General features: G+C 44.5%; 1 protein-coding gene across 1 annotated transcript in view; it reads right to left on the bottom strand.

The window, feature by feature from the left end:
- The window catches only part of CCZ1 (CCZ1 homolog, vacuolar protein trafficking and biogenesis associated), a 34,002-nt gene extending 13,476 nt beyond the window's left edge, over positions 1-20,526 (bottom strand). The window contains exons 1-10 of the mRNA XM_042971349.1: positions 20,349-20,526; positions 19,275-19,372; positions 19,079-19,172; positions 18,679-18,756; positions 18,254-18,301; positions 17,599-17,682; positions 15,913-16,088; positions 6,854-6,935; positions 4,850-4,911; positions 4,478-4,589 (exon numbers count right to left, since the gene is read on the bottom strand). Coding sequence (XP_042827283.1) covers positions 4,478-4,589; positions 4,850-4,911; positions 6,854-6,935; positions 15,913-16,088; positions 17,599-17,682; positions 18,254-18,301; positions 18,679-18,756; positions 19,079-19,172; positions 19,275-19,372; positions 20,349-20,468 — 954 coding nt within the window. The 5' untranslated portion in view covers positions 20,469-20,526. The remainder of the gene's footprint in view (positions 1-4,477; positions 4,590-4,849; positions 4,912-6,853; positions 6,936-15,912; positions 16,089-17,598; positions 17,683-18,253; positions 18,302-18,678; positions 18,757-19,078; positions 19,173-19,274; positions 19,373-20,348) is intronic.
- Between the last annotated feature and the right edge of the window lie 930 nt (positions 20,527-21,456).

Raw genomic sequence — 21,456 nt, forward strand, 5'->3', positions numbered from 1 at the left:
GGCACGATGAACCCAACAGACCATCACTTTCCCAACAACTGTCAGCTGACGGACTGTCCTGCCCACCCTCCCCGCCTGCCACATGTTCATCTCAGACACCACATCAGTTACGCCAGACGCAGACTAGTAGGTATCTACAGAGAACCAGGACTCGGGAGCACATCCAAAATGAAGGCATGAGGAGGTCCACACTCTCTCTTCAAACACCATAATTGGAGGAAATTATAAAAAACAGTAATTTAAATTTCCAGAGGGAAACTGTTCTAAGGGCAAACGGCAAATGGAGGTCTGTTTCTTCAAGAAAATCTACTGAGTCCGAGTATGAACTTCAGAGCCGTCAACACATATACTAAAAAGAAAAAAGATCTCAAATCAAGAACTTCAACTTCCATCCTCAGATTTTGGAAAAAAGAAGAGCAAAGTAAACCTAAAGCAAGCAGAAGGAAGAAGAGAATGAAGATTAGAGCAGAAATAAATGAAAGAGAATAGAAAAATAATAGGAAAAATACCAAAAGTTGGTTTTCTGAAAAGATGAGCAAAACTGAAAAACCTTCAGCTCGATCAGCTAGACCAAGTGAAAAGATGTAAACCACTAAACGAGCAACTGAAGAGGGGACATCACTACCGACTTATAGGGGAAAATAAGATTCTTAAGGCTTTAAAACTATGAAACATTCTATGTGAACAAACTGAAAAACAAGCAACATGAACAGATTCCTAGTAGGACATAAGCAACTGAAACAGACTCAAGAAGAAAGACAATAAAACCTGTAACAAGTACAGAGGCTAATAATTTTAAAACTTCCAACAAAGAAAAGCCCAGATGTAGATGGTCTACCATGAACAAATACTCAAAGAACCAACAGTAGTTTTTCAAAGTCTTCCAAAAAACAGGAGAGGAGGAAACACTTCCCAGCTTATCCGGAGGCCAATTCTACCCTGATAGCAAGCAAAGCCAGACGACGATTCAAAAGGAAAGAAAAACCACAGGCCAACATCCCTTCGGGCCCTGAGCCCACCCGGCACCAGTGGACCTCTGGAGGCCAGTGACTCTGGCGGTCAGCTGAATATGCGTGGCCAACGCCCATTAAACACTCTGGACATCGAGGCCCATCAAGCTTCCTGGATGACAATTCTGCACACACATCACACGTCACCGCTGGCAGTAACAGGCCCTGCGCTGTCTGCACGGTTCCACCGCGAGAGGACAACTGGAAGCTTGCGCCCAGTGCCTCCTGGATCCTGCCCCGTGTGCCTCTTCCTCGGGCTGTCCTTCACCCATACTCCTTTGCTGCCATTAACTTTAACTGGGAGTGCACCGGCCACTCCGGGTCCTGTGAGTGCCTCTAGCGAACTCCGGGCCTGACGGTGGTCCTGGGGGCTCCCGAGCCAGCAGTGTGTGTCCGAAGTGAGGGTGGTCCTGGGGACCCCTGCACTGTGCGGTCAGAAACGACTGAACTGAATACATTAAAGAGGCAAACTATATGGTATGTGAACTACAACTCGATAAAGCTGTTTTGAGGAAAAGAGAACACTGTGAAATAACTGTGATGTCCTCTCACCACATTTAAAATTCTATCTATTGATTTGACTCTAAAAATGGAAATCCAATAAGAGACTGTACCAGGGTATTTCTTCCATTAGGGTTCAAAGTCATTACCCTGAGTCACTCAGAGGAGAATGATTTTAAGTGTGACAGAGAGGCGGGCCCTTCCCTACCCCCGTATGCCACACTTCACTTCGGTTCATTTTCAGACACATCTGTTTGTTTGTCTTCCCTGGAATTCTCTCCTTCTGGGCCCCTCCTTCTGACACCCAACACTTAATCAAATCTCTTAGTCCTGCTATGTCATGAACTCAACACCTTTTTGTTCTGGAGCCCCTGTACCCAGGACAGAGCCCCCTTTCCTCTGACTGAAGGAAGGACACATGGGGTAACCTTCCTGAAACTTTGCATGTTTAAGAACATCCTTCTTCGAGGTCACTCGTGATGGATAGTTTGGCTCAGCAAAGAAATCTACACTGAAAACCATTTTCTCTCAGAACTTCTCAAATGACTTGATTTTCCTTCTGGAAGCTTCTAGGATCTTTACACTTCTGAAACTGCCCATTGTATGGGTAGAAATACGTCTTTTTGGTTCACCGTGCAAGACATTCAGTGGGCCTTTTCGGTCCAGCAAATGTGTACCTCTTGAGCAAAAGGTGTCCCCATAACCACTTTGTTGCTCTCCTCTCCTCCACATTGTGAATCACATGTTGAAATTCTCCTCTCCCATTGTTCTTCTGTAGTTTCATCTCATATCCTTTCATCTCATGCTCCAGGCAAGACAATTCATCTTTAACCCTTACAATGAAGTTCTGTCAAAAATTATAATTTTGGGGGACAGGGGCTGAAAAGGTTGTTGTTTAATGGGTACAGAATTTGTGTTGAAGGAAAGTTCCGGAAACAGTGATGATGGCTGCACAACAGCGTGAATGTAGTGATGTCACTGAGCTGTACACTTAAAGATGGTTAAAACGGCAGGGTACCTGGGTAGCCGAGTCGGTTAAGCGTCCGACTATTGATTTCGGCTGAGGTCACGATCTCACAAGTTTGAGACCAAGCCCCACATCAGGCTCCGTGCTAAGCATGGACACTGCCTGGCATTCTCTCTCTCCCTCTCTCTGCCCCTCCCCGGCTCACACTTTCTCTCTCAAAATAGACATTAAAGGGAAGAGGGTTAAAATGGCAAATTTCATGCCACGTCCATCTTGCTCCAGTCGATACGCTTAGGAACTGTATTTTCAGTTAAGCCTAGTTTACGCTCGTTCACGCTCACCCGGACTCTTTCGTGTCTTCCTGGTTCTGTTTTATAGATACACTTCTCTAATCTCTGGACGCAAACTTTTTCAAGTTCTCTCTGTTCCCAGAGTCATTTTTGTTTCTCTCAGGACCTACAGTTTTGTTTTTCCAAACATGCTGAAGGATGAGGGAGTGCGTGGCCAAGCAGGGAGGGGGGCTTTGCTCTGGGGACAGGACGAGGGCAGCAGTCACACGGGTGCCCGGGGACGCCACATGCTCCCAGGTGCTCACGCCCACACCGGCCGCTCTAGGGCTCCCCCGATCGTTCTTCTTTAAAAGGACCCTCGACTTTCACCCGGGGATGGGTGTCAGCTGCCTGTGTGCAAGCACAGGAAAAGGGGTGGCCGGCCGATTTATATACATTTCACCTACTCCCCTTCTTTCCAAGCTCACGTCCCCCTTCCGACTCCTCAGGTGTCCCCCCAAGCCGGGAGCTTCTCTGGGCTTCTGGGGGGCGGGTGGGCTCTTGCCCGAGCACACTCCCTCCACTCATGTCCTCGGGCAGACTTCCTCCACCAGCACCACACTTACACCCCCTTTCTGCCTTCCAGGGAGAGACAGCCCCCTCGTGCTCTGATGTGCACTCCCCCCTGCGCTCTTACAACATCATTTCTAGGCCTTTACAAGTTGAAACATAATTGTACTCTCAGGTGGGGAAGAAGATAAACATACATGCTTAGCTTTCTTTCTTGAACCAAAACTACCTTTAAAAAAATCCAGCTTCTGGGACACCTGGGTGGCTCAGTCGGTTAAGCGTCCGACTTCGGCTCAGGTCACAATCTTGGGGTCCGTGAGTTCGAGCCCCGCGTCGGGCTCTGTGCTGCCAGCTCAGAGCCTGGAGCCTGTTTTGGATTCTGTGTCTCCCTCTCTCTGCGACCCTCCCCCATTCACGCTCTGTCTCTGTCTCAAAAATAAAATAAACTTTAAAAAAATCCAGCTTCTAACAATGGGGCACCTGGGTGGCTCAGCTGGTTAAGCTTCCGACTCTTGATTTCAGCTCAGGTCATGATCTTGCGGTTCGTCGGTTCGAGCCCTGCATCGTGCTCTGCGCTGACAGGACAGAGCGAGCCTGCTGGGAAATTCTCTTTCTCCCCCTCTCTCCTTAGCCCTCCCCCGCTCTCTCACGTGCGCTCGCTCTCTTTCTCTCGCTCTCTCTCATAACAAAGAAATGAACTTAAACAAAAAAACAACCTAACAAGATGATACCCTGAAACAAACGGACACTAAGGTTATAGAATCAGCAAGTCCTCGGCTTTCAAATCTGCAAAAGCAGAATTCACTGAGGCATAGCCAGGCCCACACCAGAAGGCACCGGACTACCAGGTAACACAACCTTTGGTGGCCTCTGGTTTGTGAGCGCCCGGGACTTCAAACCCTGGTGAGCCAGAACAGTATTTGAATACAGATACAGTATCTGTCACTCTGATTCTTTCGCTAATAACAAAAGTACTGAAAAGGAGCTGAAAATAAGCCCACTGTTCTAGAGGAGCACTCATTGTGAGTTATACAGTGATTAGAACTCTCAACTTTTGTTCCGAGAAATAACGAAGAGGTATGCACACACTTGTGTACACACGCAAGAAGGATTTACTTTTCGCGTTAATCTGCGACAGTGGAGGGAAAAACAGTTGTTACCTTATAAACGATTAAATGCAGGGCTTCATACGTGTCGTCCGTATTTACAAAAATCTTGGGGAATCTGCATTTTGCTTCTGGATCATTTAGGTTCAAGGGTCCAGTAAGAAATCTGCAAAGTAAGCACGGAAATGACTCCATTCAATTAGGTAAAGTACAAACAGAAATATATTCCTACTTAATATATATTCATTTTGGGGGGAAGACACCAAATCAGAATACAATAAAGTTTTAACTCACTGGAGACATCAGAATTTCCTTTGCTGATTATTGCCAATAAACAGCACAAAGGTAATTCAGTATTGATGATTTTATCTTTACCAAAAGAGATCATAAAATCTAATACTGTTTTTCAGAGAACACAAGTTTTACCTTCCATAATGTTGAAGATTTCCTGGCATCTCTGCCCTTATTGGAGAATCTCTTCCCGCCAACTGTAAACAAATACAATGTTCAGAAATGACTTCTTAGATATTCCTGCTTTTAAAGCTTTGAAAACAGCACTCATATCTACTAGTTGGCTCCAGACCATTTTTCTGTATCATTCTCTCCTCTTATTCCACCAAAAAGAGAGAGGAAGGATTACAGAGGAAAGAAGGCACTGATATGAAGCAGAACCATCATAACTTGATAACCTCAACTCCATACACTGACTTAGTCCCTTTTATGCCAGTAACCAGAATCTCCCACGGGGTTAACAGATGCTAGGCGATGACCACCTCATAGGACCCCTAGAGAGAACACACTCTTCCTATCTCCTCGTCGTGGAAACTCAAGTTAGTACAAGTTCACCAAGGCACACAGGTCCTACATGGCAGAGCCAGGCATTGACCGCAAGCCTCTGTGACATCAAAGCCCCTGCCTCGGCCAGGACGTCACGCCCCCTCGTGGATCTGGATGTGGAGCACACTCCTGACATTCTTTCTCTGAAGATGTACTGCTTTCAACACACGTAGGAAAAGTAAAAAAAATCCAAGTCGTGTTAGCTAAAACCTGTTACTCTAAAAGTTTTGACATTCTTTCAGTCTGTATAAAGTTTTAGCATAGAGGTCCCCTCCGCAAAGATTGAAAAACATTCTAAATGCAACAGTAAAAACATAGCTCCAACTCTCCCACGTGCGGTGGTCATGAGACAAGACCTCATGCATCCACACTCACTTTGCCACGTTGTGTACTGTGGCTTCCTATTTTGTAAGCCTGGCTCCTTGGACTTATCATCAAGCACCAAACAGAGTTCCCTGTTGCAGCAGTGGCACGGTCACACGTGGAAAAGCCTCCCGACAGTGTGCATGTAAGCAGCTAATTTAGCATCAGGAAGACCCTGAGATCAAGTCCTGGCCCTGCCACTTACTAGCTAGTTACTCCGGGCACATCACCGAAGCCCCCCAAGCTGGAGCATCCAACATGTAAGATGGGCCTCAGGATGCAGGAGATCGTTCACGTTTGCTGGTCGCTCGGTTCGGTGTCTGGTATGTGGTACGTTCTCAAGAAACACGAGTCACTGCACTCAAACCGCCTGGAAAGGGACTAAGTACAGGACTAGGTCCTTCTCAGAACCTTCCTTTCAATTTCTTTTTCTTTTCCTTTTTTTTCTTAAGTAAGCTTCACAACACGGGGCTTGAACTCACGACTCTGAGATGGAGACCTGAGCGGATACTGAGTGGGACGCTGAACCGACTGAGCCACCCAGGGGCCTATCAATTTCCTACCAAAGTCATTTTCTTCCTGTTGTTTAACTCACAGTCTTAGAGGGAGGGCAAGGACAGGGCAAGCACATATATGCACCTGAGCCAAAATGGTTTCTGGGCTACAAGTATTTTTCATCTTCAACCCGAGGAGAGCTGCAGAAGGGCACTCTGGGGAGAAGGCTGCAGCATTACTTACTGGTCTCTGCATAAAACTGGGAAGTACAGAACCACAGTGGAGAAGCCAGGCAGGCAACAGAACAGCCACTCAATGACACCTCACGTTGGTAACGACAAGGCTACAGGATTAACCTTTGTTCTGTCAAAGATCCTGGGTGTTTTCAAGTTCCCAGAACCCTACCTAAAATCCCAGCTTTTCCTCCGCTCAATGAATTGCTCCTCTTAAGAACAGACCTTTCTATTGCATTTGAACCTAACAAAACCAAGAGGTGGCATATGTGGTTTTCTGGGCTAATGAACACACAACCAAATACTTATCATACCAGCAACGTAAAACACAGATCAGAACTGCCCCACCCACCACCGTGTTACTCCGCCCTCCTCCCCAGCCCCCCAGCCCGGGCGCGCAGGTGTGCGGGGGTGTGTGCGTGTGTATACATACAGGATACACACACATAGAGACGGGGGTGGGTTGGGGGAGCGGGGGAGAGAGACTAGTACCCGGCCATACCTCAGGTTCAATATGCCTTGGAAATAGAGATGTGGTGAGGTATTTGTATAAAATTCTCATGTCATCTTGCTCTAACCCACTCCTGAAACATCAGAAAAGCACGGTGTTAAAAGCCTGGAACTGGTCTTCCGTCTTCCTATGGCTCTGATTGTAACAAAGCTCCTCTTTTCCTCGTTTCCATTTTATCAAGATGCCGTCTCTTTGTCAAGTTCCAGAAGGGAATGGATTCAACTAGTCTGGCACCGGCAGTTATCCTGACCTGGCGAAGGCTACTATTGTGCCATCCTGTACTCCACGTGCCATTTTAACAAAAAGCCACCAGTCTGATTTGATGGGACTTGATTCTCTCCTTGAATCCCATGGAGGATTCCTCAGGGAGCATTAACGACCACAACGCTCCACTTTGGGCCGCCGAGTCCCCTCCGCTTTCTAGGCCATGCGGAAATGCATATGCCATCGCCCAGCCTCCCGGCAAATACTGGCATGCTGTAGACGGGGGATGTGCTCCCGCCGGGTCTCAGAAACATACGAGGATTTTAATTCTATGATTTCCGTGTAGGCAGAAAGGAGCAAGACAAAGAAAGAAACTTTCAGGCAGATCTAATCTGACATGAGGCGAGAATAAGCATGTGGAAACGGGTGCGGAGACACTAGCAGGCATCAGACCCTGTCTGAAATCATGTGTCTAGGTAGGGGTATAAACAGACGATGAGGAGTCTGTCTGGGGTTTTTTCTCTTCAAGAGAACAGAAAAAAAAAAAAAAAAAAAAATCCTGCGCTAAGATCCAACTCTATATAAATCAAGCCTCTACAGCACATTCCAGAGGCTTGGTCTGCTTTTCCCAGAAAGACCATCTGTTAGAAAAATCTGGCTTATCCTGGCAAATACATGCTGTTCCCTTACTGAGACTGTTCCGAGACTGTCTCACCTTTTCCTCTTCCTATGCCACCCTCTTCCTTCCAGGTTCAATTTTCACAAGGTCTGGTCCACAGCTGAAAGTGTAAGGGGGCTCTAGCCCCTTAAGCAGGTTTGTTCTGTTTTCCACCAAGCAGAACCTTTAAGGTTTGTCGTAGGACAACCCTAACTCTCCAACTCTCACGCAGCCAAACGAGGCAGACCAAATTTCCAAATCAAACGTGTGAAGTCACCTACTCTTTCGTTTTGCAGAAAAAAAAAAAAAAAAAAACTCAGGTAAGGGGAGAGAAAGAGAAAAAGGAAAACAAAACAGATTCTGGATGTTACGATCCTTTCAAGACAGGAGTCAGAAGTGCTGGTGGGGCAGGGTCGTCGATGGTCAAGTAGAAGAGATCATCACATGAAGCACTATGTTCTGGGCCATTTCTAGCACTGCCACTAACAGCAGCTACTGGGCCCATCTGGCCACTGAACACTTGAAATGTGGCTGGTTGCGGTAAGTGCTAAAACACACGCTAGAGTTTTAAGATTTAGCACCAAAAAAAAAAAAAAAAAAAAGTCATTAATAATTTATGTTTTTACAAGTGGAAATAAATAAGCTTAGAAATACTGGGCTAAAATATTAATTTCACCAGTCTTTTTTTTTTCAACATAGCTACTGGGAAACTTAAAATAATACACGTGGCTTGACCCCTATTCATTCTGGATGGTGCTATTCTAGGCCACAGGGCGCAAAGTAGAAAAAACCCCGTAAGAAGAAATGGAAGAAAACACTACTTAACTGCTTCCTATGTGTGCCACGTTAGGGCTTGGTTTTTATCACTTAAGACTCAATGCTAGGCACTAAATACTTTGGTGGTGGTTTTCTGGATTGAAAACTTAAAAAGAAAAATACTAAGTTGCAGCCAGCTGTCCCAAGCACAAAACCCGAAGCAGACAATTCCTGCTTTGCCTGCACTAAGGCCTGCCCTAGTGGTAGGATCTCCGTTAGCAACCCTCTCTCCAGTGTTTGCCACCCAGCCCTTCTTCTGCTCCCCTAAGAAATAAAACGCAAAATACAAGTACAGATACAAAAATAAATGAAGTAATAATGCATTATAATTATAGAGGATGTTACTACTGGGGAACAGTTTTTAGGAAAAAAAATAATAGTTAAAAAAAATCAAAAAGTTCCTTCCTTAACACAAATAAGCAAACAGATAATACATAAAGCAAAAAATTCCTGCACTGGCAGGTCCAAATGATTCAGGATTCTATCAATGGCTCACATCAAACAGGAAACAGACTGCTCATGTTTAGACGTAAAGGTGTTCCTTCAAAGTCTCTCAAATATACTTATTTAATATGAATAATTAAAAAAAATTAAAGTCTGTTTATTTTGAGAGAGAGACAAAGAGAACATGAGTGGGAGAGGATCAAAGAGAGAGAGGGAGAGAGAGAATCCCAAGCAGGCTCAATGCTGTCAGCAATGAGCCCAACACAGGGCTTGATCTCACGAACCGTGAGATCATGACCTGAGCCAAAATCAAGAGGTGGACACTTAACTGACTGAGCCACTCAGGCATCCCATTATAATTTTTTTTCTTAAAAAAAAAAAACAAAACAAGCAAAAAAACACAAACTTTTCTTCAGCTTAAATGTCAATTGATCCACTTGTGTGCAATGCAAAATCCTTTCCATCAGGATCAGTTTAGTCTACAATATGGACTACATTAGTGTCGCGGATTAAATGTAAAATAATCTAGTCCAGATTATGCTCAACTTTGATTAACTTAAGTATCTAAAGCAGTTATTCATAAAAGCATTAACCTCTGGAAACTAAATCCATTCACTAAAAAGAAAATACTCTCAAAAAATAGGCCAAGGGGGGTGCCTGGGTGGCTCAGTTGGTCAGACGACCGACTTCAGCTAGGGTCATGATCTTGCAGTTTTTTAATTAGAGCCCCATGTCAGGTTCTGTGCTGACAGCTCAGAGCCTGGAGCCTAATTCAGATTCTGTGTCTCCCCCTCTCTCTACCCCTCCCCTGCTCACACTCTGGGTCTGTCTCTCAATAATAAATACACATTAAAAAAAATCTTTTTTAATAAAAAAAAAAAAAACAGGCCAAGAAAAAGCAAAATAAAACAAAACAGGCCAAGAACTCTGGACAAGAAAGCTGAATGACCTCCTACCAAAGAGCAGTAATGTCGAATGCTATCATGGCCACTGTAAAACCAAATCCATCCATGAAATGCAACACAGTTCAAACAGAAGAGATTTTCTACTAACCATTTGCTTTGAGCTCACAACCAACATTTACTGAGCACATACAGTGTACCAGGTTCTGGCCATGTCCTGGAACAGACAGATATTTCTACCCTCAATCAGTTAATTTCAAAACAATAAAGTAGCAAACCAAAACCATCAATACATTAAAAAAATCATATGCCACGATCAAATGGGATTTATTCTCAGAATGCAAGGGTGGTTCGATGTTCACAAAACAATCAATGTGATACAGCACATCATTAAGAGAAAGGATAAAACCCATATAATCATTTCAATAGATGCAAAAAAAAAAAAAATTCGACAAAGTACAATATCCATTCATGACAAAAACCCTCTGCAAAGTAGGCCTAGAAGGAATATACCTCAACATAATAAAGGCCATGTATGAAAAACTCACAGCAAACACCACACTTAAAGGGGAAACATTGAGGGCTTTTCCCCGAAGATCAGGACCAAGACAAGGATGCCTATCCTCACCACTTTTACTCAACATCGAACTAGAAGTCCTAGCCACAGTAATCAGACAACAGAAAAAATAAAAAGGCATCCAAACTGGTAAGGAGGAAGTAAAACTGTCACTATTTGCAAATGACACGATACTCTGTATAAAAACCTCTAAAGACTCCACCAAAAAACTGCTAGAACCGACAAATAAATTCAGTACAGTTGCATACAAAATCAATGCACACAAATCTGTCGCATTTCCATACACTAGTAATGAAGCAGAAGGTGAAATGAAGAAAACAATCCTATTTACACTACACTGAAAATAATAAAATATTTAGGAATAAATTTAACCAAAGAGGTGAAAGACCTGTACTATGAAAACTATAAAACACTGATGAAAGAAATTAAAAACACAAATAGACATTTTGAAGAATATCGTTAAAAGGTCTACACTACCTTAAAGCAATTTACACACTGAATGCAACCTCTGTGAAAATACCAACAGTATTTTTCACAGAACTGTAACAATCCTAAAATCTGTATGGAATCACAGAAAACCTTGAACAGCCAAAGCAATCTTGAAAAAACTAATTCCAGATTTCCGATTACATTATAAAGCAGTAATTAAGACAGTATAGTACTGGCATAAAAACAGACAAATGGTGCGGGGAGAAGTGGACAGCAACATGCAGAAGAATGAAACTAGACCATTTTCTTACACCATTCACAAAAATGAACTTAAAACAGATAAAGGACCTGAATGTGAGACAGGAAACCATCAAAACCCTAGAGGAGAAAGCAGGAAAAAACCTCTCTGACCTCAGCCGCAGCAATTTCTTACTTGACACATCTCCAAAGGCAAGGGAATTAAAAGCAAAAACGAAATATTGGGACCTCATCAAGATAAAAAGCTTCTGCACTGCAAAGGAAACAATCAACAAAACTAAAAGGCAACCAATGGAATGGGAAAATATATTTGCAAATGACATATCGGACAAAGGACTAGTATCCAAAATCTGTAAAGAACTCACCAAACTTCTCACCCGAAAAACAAATAATCCAGTGAAGAAATGGGCAGAAAACATGAACAGACACTTCTCTAAAGAAGACATCCAGATGGCCAACAGGCACATAAAAAGATGCTCAACGTCACTCCTCATCAGGGAAATACAAATCAAAACCACACTGAGATAGCACCTCATGCCAGTCAGAGTGGCTAAAATGAACAAATCAGGAGACTATAGATGCTGGTGAGGAAGTGGAGAAACGGGAACCCCCTTGCACTGCTGGTGGGAATGCAAACTGGTTCAGCTGCTCTGGAAGACAGTGTGGAGGTTCCTCAAAAAATTAAAAATAGATCTACCCTATGACCCAGCAATAGCACTGCTAGGAATTTACCCAAGAGATACAGGAGTGCTGATGCACAGGGGCACTGGTACTCCAATGTTTATAACAGCACTTTCAACAATAGCCAAATTATGGAAAGAGCCTAAATGTCCATCAACTAAGGAATGGATAAAGAAATTGTGGTTTAGGGGCGCCTGGGTGGCGCAGTCGGTTAAGCGTCCGACTTCAGCCAGGTCACGATCTCGCGGTCCGTGAGTTCGAGCCCCGCGTCAGGCTCTGGGCTGATGGCTCGGAGCCTGGAGCCTGTTTCCGATTCTGTGTCTCCCTCTCTCTCTGCCCCTCCCCCGTTCATGCTCTGTCTCTCTCTGTCCCAAAAATAAAATAAAAAACGTTGAAAAAAAAAAAATTTTAAAAAAGAAATTGTGGTTTATATATACAATGTACTACGTGGCAGTGAGAAAGAATGAAATGTGGCCTTTTGTATCAATGTGGATGGAACTGGAGAGTGTGATGCTAAGTGAAATAAGCCATACAGAGAAAGACAGATACCATATGGTTTCACTCTTATGTGGATCCTGAGAAACTTAGCAGAAGACCATAGGGGAGGAGAAGGAAAAAAAAAGTTAGAGAGGGAGAGAACCAAACCATATGACACTCTTAAAAACTGAGAATAAACTGAGGGTTGATCGGGGGTGGGAGGGCAGGGAGGGTGGGTGATGAGCATTGAGGAGGGCACCTGTTGGGATGAGCACTGGGTGTTGTATGGAAACCAATTTGACAATAAATTTCATATTTAAAAAAAAACCAGACATACAGATCAATGGAATAGAACAGAAAACTCCAAAATAAACCCACAATTATACAGTCAATTAATCTTTGACAAAGGAGGAATGAATATCCAACGGGGAAAAGTCTCTTCAACAAATGGGTATTGGAAAAACTGGACAGCGACATGCAGAAGAATGAAACCGGACCACATTCTCACACCATACACAAAAAAAAACTCAAAATGGATTAAAGACCTAAATGTGAGACCTGAAACCATAAAAACCCTCGAGGGGAGCACAGGCAGTAACGTCTCTGACATCGGCTGTACCAACATTTTCTCTCCCGAGGCAAGAGAAATAAAAAAATAAACCATCTGGGACTCATCAAAATAAAGTTTCTGCACAGCAAAGGAAACAATCAACAAAACTGAAAGGCAAACTGGAATGGTAGAAGATACTTGCAAACCCAATAAAGGGTTAATATCCAAAATAAATAAAGAACTGATACAACTCAACACCCAAAAAACAAATAACCCAACCAAAAAATGGGCAGAAGACACGGATAGACATTTCACCAAAGACATCCAGATGGTCAACAGACACCTGAAAAGATGCTCATCATCACTCATCATGAGGGAAATGGGCACCAAAACTACAATGGGAGATCACCTCATTCCTGTCAGAATGGCTAAATTCGACATTCGACAACCCAAGACACAACAGCAATTGGGGAGGATGTGGAGAAAGGGGAACTTTCCTCCACTGTTGGCTGGAATGCAAACTGGTACAGCCACTGTGGAAAATATTATCAAGATTCCTCCGAGTGGAAACCAGTATGGAGGTTCCTCAAAATATTGAAAATAGAACCGCCCTATGTTCCAGCAACTACACTACTGGGTATTTGCCCAAAATATACAAAAACTCTAATTCAAAGGGATACATGCACCCCTATGTTTCTGGCATTATTTTCAACAAACTACAGAGGCAACCCAAGTGCCCATAAATAGATAAACGGATCAAGAAGATGTGGTGTACCTTTGTTAAGATGAACACAGGGTGTTATACGTAAGTGATGAATCATGGAAATCTACCCTCAAAACCGAGAGCACACGGTATATGCTGTATGTTAGCCAATTTGACAATAACTTACATTAAAAAAAAAGATATGGTGTATATATACAATGAAACATTATTCGGCCATGAAAAAATGAGATACTCCCATCTGCAACAATATCAATAGACTGTAATGCTAAGTGAAATAAGTCAGAGAAAGACAAATACCATAGGACTTCACTCATATGTGGAGTTTAAGAAACTAATGAGCAAAAGAAAAAAAAGAGAGAGAAACAAACCAAAAAACAGACTCTCGACTATAGAGAACAAACTGACGGTTCCCAAAGGGGAGGCAGGTGGGGGTAGGCAGGAACAGGGGTGTAGGGATTAAATAGTATACTTATGATGAAAAAAACAAAACATTAAACACAGCAACACCACCACTGGGCTCCACTTGACAAAACAAACCATTCAAAACTAAAAAACGTATGTATATCTATGGTAAGCAATACGAGCAAATACATATTCTGCTCACGAAATACGAAATACTTCATAGGCATTTTCATACACTAGCTTTGTGATCAACAGCCGCTTCTCAAAATGTGTTTTTCTTAAAGCTCCTTCTTGTGGTGACTGTCTGGGACCAGCTCTGTCTGCCCTGCCAGCATATTAGGGTGGGACCACAGAGCAGCTCTGTACGGCCACCAGAGCTGGGCACTGCTTAACCCCAGGAGGTGTCGGGACATCCTTCACAAAGACAAAGATACCAAGAGGATCCCAGGAGCTGGGCAACATTTAGCCCTGTGAGCTGAGGCTTCTGGAACGCAGCCAGGCTTGCTCGTCAGGCTGGCCCCACAGCCTCTCAGCAGGAGCTACTGACCTTGAGGGGACCCTCTTGCTCTAGGCCTGAACCCTTTCTCACCTCCCGAGCTCATACCCACGTCAGCCCTTCTGCTGTGCCTGGCGACTGCAATCTGAGCTGCCCTTCCTCTGCCAAGGGCACCAAGGCGACGGACTGCTGTTCAATTCCAGCTTGTCCCTCAATCTTGTCACCGTGGCCGTGGGCACCCTTCCCAGCATCTCCCTGTTAATTTCTGCCTTTGGAAAGCCACTCCCTCCCCAGACCTGACGCCCTCCAACCCCGTGTAAGTAACTCCCCTTCACCTTCTCGCGGCAGCATTAAGAATTTCATTTCACTACTACAGCGTGCATATCACAAAAAGCACCTAGAACAGGGCCAGCTAATACAGCATCAGGTTCCCTGCCGAATAATTTGTTAAACAAAAAAGAAGAGGTCTTTTCATCTGGAATTTGTTGTTTTCATAGGAGAAAACAAACTCTACATCAAAACTCATCAATATGTTTAATAAACAATGTGTTTAATTTCTTTCAATTAGTCCATTTCTCTTCCTAAAATGAGGCTACAAGACCTTGGCAGGGAGAGGACGGGTTTCGGGGAACCGTGGAAGGTTTCAGGGAACCGTTACTGCCCTGTTAGCTGAACTCGGGTTTAGCGCTCAAACGTGGCCGCAGCCCTAACTGAAGAAAGCAGGGTATTAGTACAAGCAAACACGAACACTGAATGCGTGCGAGCACCCGAAGAGCTCCCGGACCCCAGCAGCCCATCTCAGACACAGATGAACAGCCGGCTCCACACCCCCTGCAGGTCTATGCAGTCGCATGCGCATGCACATGCGCGTGGCTTTGCTGGAGCTGTCTTGCCTCAGCTGAAAGCATTAGTTACAGTTTATCTTTTCTTCTCCAGGATTAACATTCTCAAAGAAATTATGTTTTTGTTCTCACTACAGGTTGCACAGTTTGTTGCTAGTGGGTAACTTCCTGGTTTTATAGCACATTTAACTTCTCGGGTATTTTTTTTTTTTTCCATCTAGCTTCTTTAAAACAAAGTCTGAAAAGTATGCTTTCCACATTTACTATACGGTTTCTTTAAAGACGTTTTTGGAAGAACGCCAAAATAAAAACGGGCTTCTTAAACTCAGCTCGGCAGAAACGTTTTCTCCACCTTGCATGGCCCCAGTTTTAAGCTCCCCTGCTTGGTCGTTTTAACCCAAATCACCCTACTTTTGGTTTAAGTCATCACTGCTTTATTTTGACAGGATCTATAAAGATGCTTCCCACCTTGCCCTTGCCCCCTTGCTATCTGTTCCAGTCCAACAGCCTGCTATCAACCCAGTCACTGCGGTTTTATGATCCTCAAAGATTTTCTTCTTTTACAGGCCAAGCCTCGGGAGCATACATACCAGATCAGCTGATCGTTATAGAGGAAGGCGGTGTATTTGACTATACTCAGGCTTTCCTCCATTCTATTAATAAAGGATTGGATTTTCAAATAAGTCATTTTATCCAAGGGGAAGAAGCTGATTCCACCAAAAATGTCGAGGAGATCACATGACTGCAAATGCAACGTTTGCAAGTACTGTAGGGAAAAAAAAAGGCATTAAACTTAGAGTACACAGAATAGAGCACTGACAGTTCAGGGTAATTAGTCAATTTATGATACGATTACGTACTACTGCACCGAGAAGACCAGTAAGGGGGTGAGCCACAGCTAACCAGATGTGCAGTCAGTACCAATTTCACGACATTAAGTTCAAACATAACTAGTTAATGTTTGTTCAGGATTGTGTCTTGTCTCTTTGAATCGCTAACTCCTTACGCTAGCGCTCCTCAAGTTATATCAACCTTATTAGGGATGTCAACAGTGACGTCGCAGACAGACACTGCCACCTCCTACCAAAATAACGCTGAAAGGACAGGTAGTTGTTGATGGACAGGAGGGTAAAGAAGGCAAGAACAGGAATCAGGAGGCAGCAGGAGGGTAAATAATTATGGTCAGTAAAGTGAAGAAACAGGGGCGCCTGGGTGGTTCAGTCGATTAAGCGGCTGACTTCGGGTTAGGTCATGATCTCATGGTCCGGGAGTTCAAGCCCGGCGTCGGGCTCTGTCCTGGCAGCTCAGAGCCTGGAGCCTGCTTCAGACTCTGTGTCTCCCTCTCTCTGCCCCTCCCCTGCTCACACGCGTGTGCTCTCTCTCTCTCTAAAATAAACAAATGTAAAAAAACAAACAAACAAAAAAAAAAACAGATCAAAGATAACTTAGGGAAAAAAACTGAGAATTATTCCACTGAAATAAACTGATTTTTACCAGAGGTAGAGTATATAAAATGTAACTTACTGTAAAACAGAGTGGCAACTATTTAGGGACACTCATTCATCATTTGGGAGGGAAAAATCACATTAAAAACCACTACGGGGGCGGGGGGGGGGGGCGCCTGGGTGGCTCAGTCGGTTAAGCATCTGGCTCTTGTTTTTGGCTCAGGTCACGATCTCACGGTTCATGCATTCAAGCTCCACATGGCGCTCTGTGCTGACAGTGCAGAGCCTGCTTGGGTTTCGCTTTCTCCCTCTCTGTCCCTCCCCGCGTCACACTCTCTCTGTAAATTAATAAACTTAAAAAAAAAATAATAACCACTAATGGGATAACGTCTGTGTCATAGCCAAAAATCTTACCTTGAGTCAACACAGATTACTACTCACTAAACAGAGTATTGTTTCATCAATCCATAAGAATGTACAACTCAGGCAAAGAGTTTAAATTCTGCTAATTAGCCAATCACCATGCAGTAAGCCGACACTGGCCAACCCAGGCAGGGCAAGGATGAAGTCACAGGGTGTCTCCAGGATGCTGTGGGGGTGCACACAAATGGCAGGATGCTCTGATCCCACACAGAGGTGACAGAGAGATTCAAGAGTGCACATCTAAAAAGTTTCCTCATTGGGTCTGGTTTTGCCACTAAAGATCTTAGGCTCTCTGCCACCTTCAAGTCCTAAGTTTTTTTTGTCAACGAGTAATGAACTCATGTATGTGTATTTCTAAGGGTCTGTTTGAAGACTACTAAGATTATAAATAAAATTCCAAGTACTTACCCGATGGAAGAATTTCTCTAATCTTTCTTTTAGGAGCTTGACACCTCCATCTTCCATGGCTCTCAGAAAAGTACCATTAAAAAGCTAATGATGTAAAAGATTTTTTAAAAAGTCAATTTCTTATGCCCTTCAATTTCCCAAGATAACAAATTCTTCTTTTCCTTTTACATTGACTAATTCGGCTTATTTAATCCCTGCCCCCCCACCCCATCCCGTTCTTTTTAAAAGGGGAAAACATGTACAGGAGAAAGCCTGAGTTATAAAATAAATCACAAAAAATCAACACACTATTAAGTGATATCATTTCCATGTTATCACCTAATCATTTAGGATATATTTTTTTTTAACCTCAACTCATACTTAAGTTTCATTTTATATAAATTCTATCACCAGAATGTCTCTTCCTCAAGAACATGGAGTTTCTTGTTTACCAATGGGGACACATTCCTAGCACAAGGCTGGGAATAAAGAAAGACTGAATACTCAATGAATAAGTAAATGCATAAACCTCAACCCTGTTTCAAAGGCCCCATTGTTTCCTCCCCTAAAACAGACACATAGTCACCAGGCAGTCATCTAAAGAATTAAGATTTTTAAACAATCCCTGGAAACAGGTAACTGGCTAGACTCCATTCAGAAAGAGCATCATGCTCACCTTGTACATGCTGTAGCACTGTTGTAGCACTGAACTATAAACCTTGTCCTGCAAACAAAGACATAGATGTCAATTTTAGGGGAAAAAAAGTCCGCTGTATAACAAATGTACAAAGACTCTTGGCAAAGCAATATAATGCTTACAGACTCAGTCCCACAACAGTCGTGTGCTGAAAATAAAAGGTATTTAAATTCAGTTATGAAGCAGTAATTTTAGGAGGGCCTTGAACATATGACTAGGAGGCACTGGTGAGACGGGATGTACATTTTTATAAAACTATGCTAATGTAAGCGATAAACATAAAGCTTCACTATGCGTATCCTGAGAAGCTTCCGTAAAAGTGACCCGGCTTAAATCTGACCAAGTCACTCAATATATTCAGTAATAAACTTTCAAAAAATAAGAAATAAAAAAGGACACGTTACCAGCAACTCCTCCTCTTGATATTCAACAATTGGTTTCCCATCTTTACTTTGCTTTTCAATTATAGGATTCCGAACGACCTATGCAATTTTGATAAAACGAAGTTACACAATGAACCAATCATATACATTTTTAATCTTCCCTTAAGTTAAAAAATTTGAGCAGGTCACAATACCAGAAACACACCTTCCGAAAACAGCCCCAAGAACAAATACACTGAATAGAAGTCTGACTTTAAAACGGCAACCCACCCGACTGTAATCCTACTTTGCAGCAGTTAAGATGAAGGACTTTTGAGTTAACTTGAGGACTTTCCTCAAGTCCTAAGAGTAAAGCAAAGGTCACCCATAACTTCACCGCACAAATTCAGAGATGAAAGGGATATACTGTGTATATAAATACCATGACCATCCAGAAATTTTCTTCTGGCTCATTGAAGAACTGTCTGTTCTTCTGCGTATGCAAAGATTTTGCAGGTTTTGATGGACTAAAGGTCCTAAAAAGATTAATAAAAAAAGGATAATTGGGGACAGTTCTCCAAGTTGTAGAAGTTGTAAGAACTCCCTAAGCTCTGCAAAAGCACTTTAAAAGGTATTACCTGGTAAACTGTACAATAGCTTCACATAATCCGACGTTTCTAATTTTTTCATTCTTTTCTACTTCGTTTGGGTAATAAAACAAAATTTTATTTTCCTCCTAAAGTGTGAAGAGACAGAATCGCCACATTAGTATCAGCATTTTTCCCATCTCAGCTGTTGAAAAAGCTGTTCAAAGTCAACGTCTGACGTCACACGTGCTAACAAAAAACCAAAACAAAAACCCTTTTCAGTGAATCCAGAATTATCTTTTCCTCACTATGTAAATAACGCTCATGAGCCTGGAAGGCAATTGTGATCATCAGTAAGTCACACGTCATCTGAAGGAGCACTTAGGCAATTATTCTGAAAACTCGATCTTACGGTTTCTTGCCTCCTGCTCATTTGTAAACCAACGATTGTAAGAAATGAGCGTGTGCGCACGTGCGCAGACGTACGCCTCCAGGCGAGTCAAACTCAGCAGGTTCACGGGCACTGAGACTGACAGTCTTTAAAGCTACCGTGATTTTGCTGCCAGCGGAACCGGACATCCTTGGAGGAAGTCACCGTCCCCACCTAGAAAATAAACAAAACCCACCCCTGGAATTTATATATCAATTCGGAAAAGAACTTTCCAAGGGGAAAGAACTTTCCAAGGGCCCTCCAAGCCTGCGTTATTTTCGGGTTTACAAGTCCAGCACTCTCGATCCACGCTTCGGGGGGCGGGGGGGGGGGGTGGGTAACAAAAACATTAGCTCAATTTTAGTCACCCAGGAATGATGCAAAAAACAGAGCCTCAACCCGTGTGGAGTGACGAGCTTGCTGAAGCTTCATTCGACACACGGGCTTAGATCCAGGACTCGGAAGAGACCCTGCCGGCGTGGTCCGGCCCCCGTTTACTCCCCGGCTCGGGCGTACACTTGGCACAAAAGCAGCCTCAATAAAAGCCGCTCCAGGAGCGCGGTGACAGGTGCTGGCCGGGGTCGCCTCCCGGGCGCGCCCCTCGGCTCCCGGGGCCGCCGCCGGCCTGCCGCCCCCGCCCTCGGGCCCTCCTCCGGCCGCCGGCTGACACCGGCGCGCGGTCCGGCTCCGCGTACCTCGCCCTCACGCGGCCCGAAGCGCGGGTTGTAGATGAAGAAGCTCAGCAGCGCCGGCGGGAACTGCTTCTCCTGGGCCGCCCCGGCCCCGGCCCCGGCCCCGGCCGCCGCTGCCGCCATCCCGGCCCGGCCCCCCAGCCTCGGGAGCCTCCCCCTGCCCGCCCAGCGACAGCCGCCCCGAGGAGACCGCACTTCCGCCTCGCTCGCGGCCGCCCCGGAAGTGGTCGCCGCCGGCCCGGAAAAAGAACCCGCCGCCCAACGGCCCCTTCTGGCGAGCGCCCGTGAGGATTGGTTCCCCCTTGTTTGCTGGGCAGGTGTTTCTCTTTTTTTGAGTTAAGATGAAAGCGAAACTGTTTGCGCCCAGATGTCTGCCCTGGCGGAAGGCGAGGGCCGCGTAGTTGAAGAAAAAATAGAACCGGCATAGTTTTCTAGAAGTAGGTGAAGGCGCAAAGGAAGCTTCTGCGGTGAAAGAAACACGTGTAGGGGCGGACGGGCGTTCAGCTGGGGCGACTGGCCCACTTCCATCATCTACAGGGTCCGTCCTGGCATTTCTGGGTTTTCTTAATCCCCGTTTGAGAGACCGCAGGTGGCTGGTGGATCAAACCAACCCGACGGGGTTTGCGCCTCACGCCAATTCCCCAGGCTCAGGCTTGGAAGATTGCGCGCAGATGTGAAGGCGCCGGGCTCCGCGAGGCGTAATGTGTGCGGTCCAAGCAGGACCAGAACGCGGCCTTCTCCGCGGAGTGCCTGATCCCGGACCTTGGCCAACAGGGTATCGTCCTGCCTTAGCTTTGAGGACTCCCCTGCTTTTGAGCTCTGCATTGGGATATGATTGGAACAGCTCGTTACTTCTAGCTTCTGGCATTTGGAGTTCAAACCCGCTCAGCGGATCGCTTTGCAAGTTCAAGACGACCTTGCTTTAAGGTCGTTTCATTTGTCACAGATGAAGTTTAGAAACGGGACCTCTTATTCAGTCTGGAAGAATGGATCTTCATGTTTAGGAGCGAGATGCATCGGAATTTGGACATGAGATAGATCTGGGTACTTAATCCTAGCCCCGTCGCTCGCAGGGTGTGAAACCTTGGACCGATCACCTAGCCTTTCTCCA

Source organism: Panthera tigris, chromosome E3 (genome assembly GCF_018350195.1).
Source record: "Panthera tigris isolate Pti1 chromosome E3, P.tigris_Pti1_mat1.1, whole genome shotgun sequence".
NCBI classification, from domain to species: domain Eukaryota; kingdom Metazoa; phylum Chordata; class Mammalia; order Carnivora; family Felidae; genus Panthera; species Panthera tigris.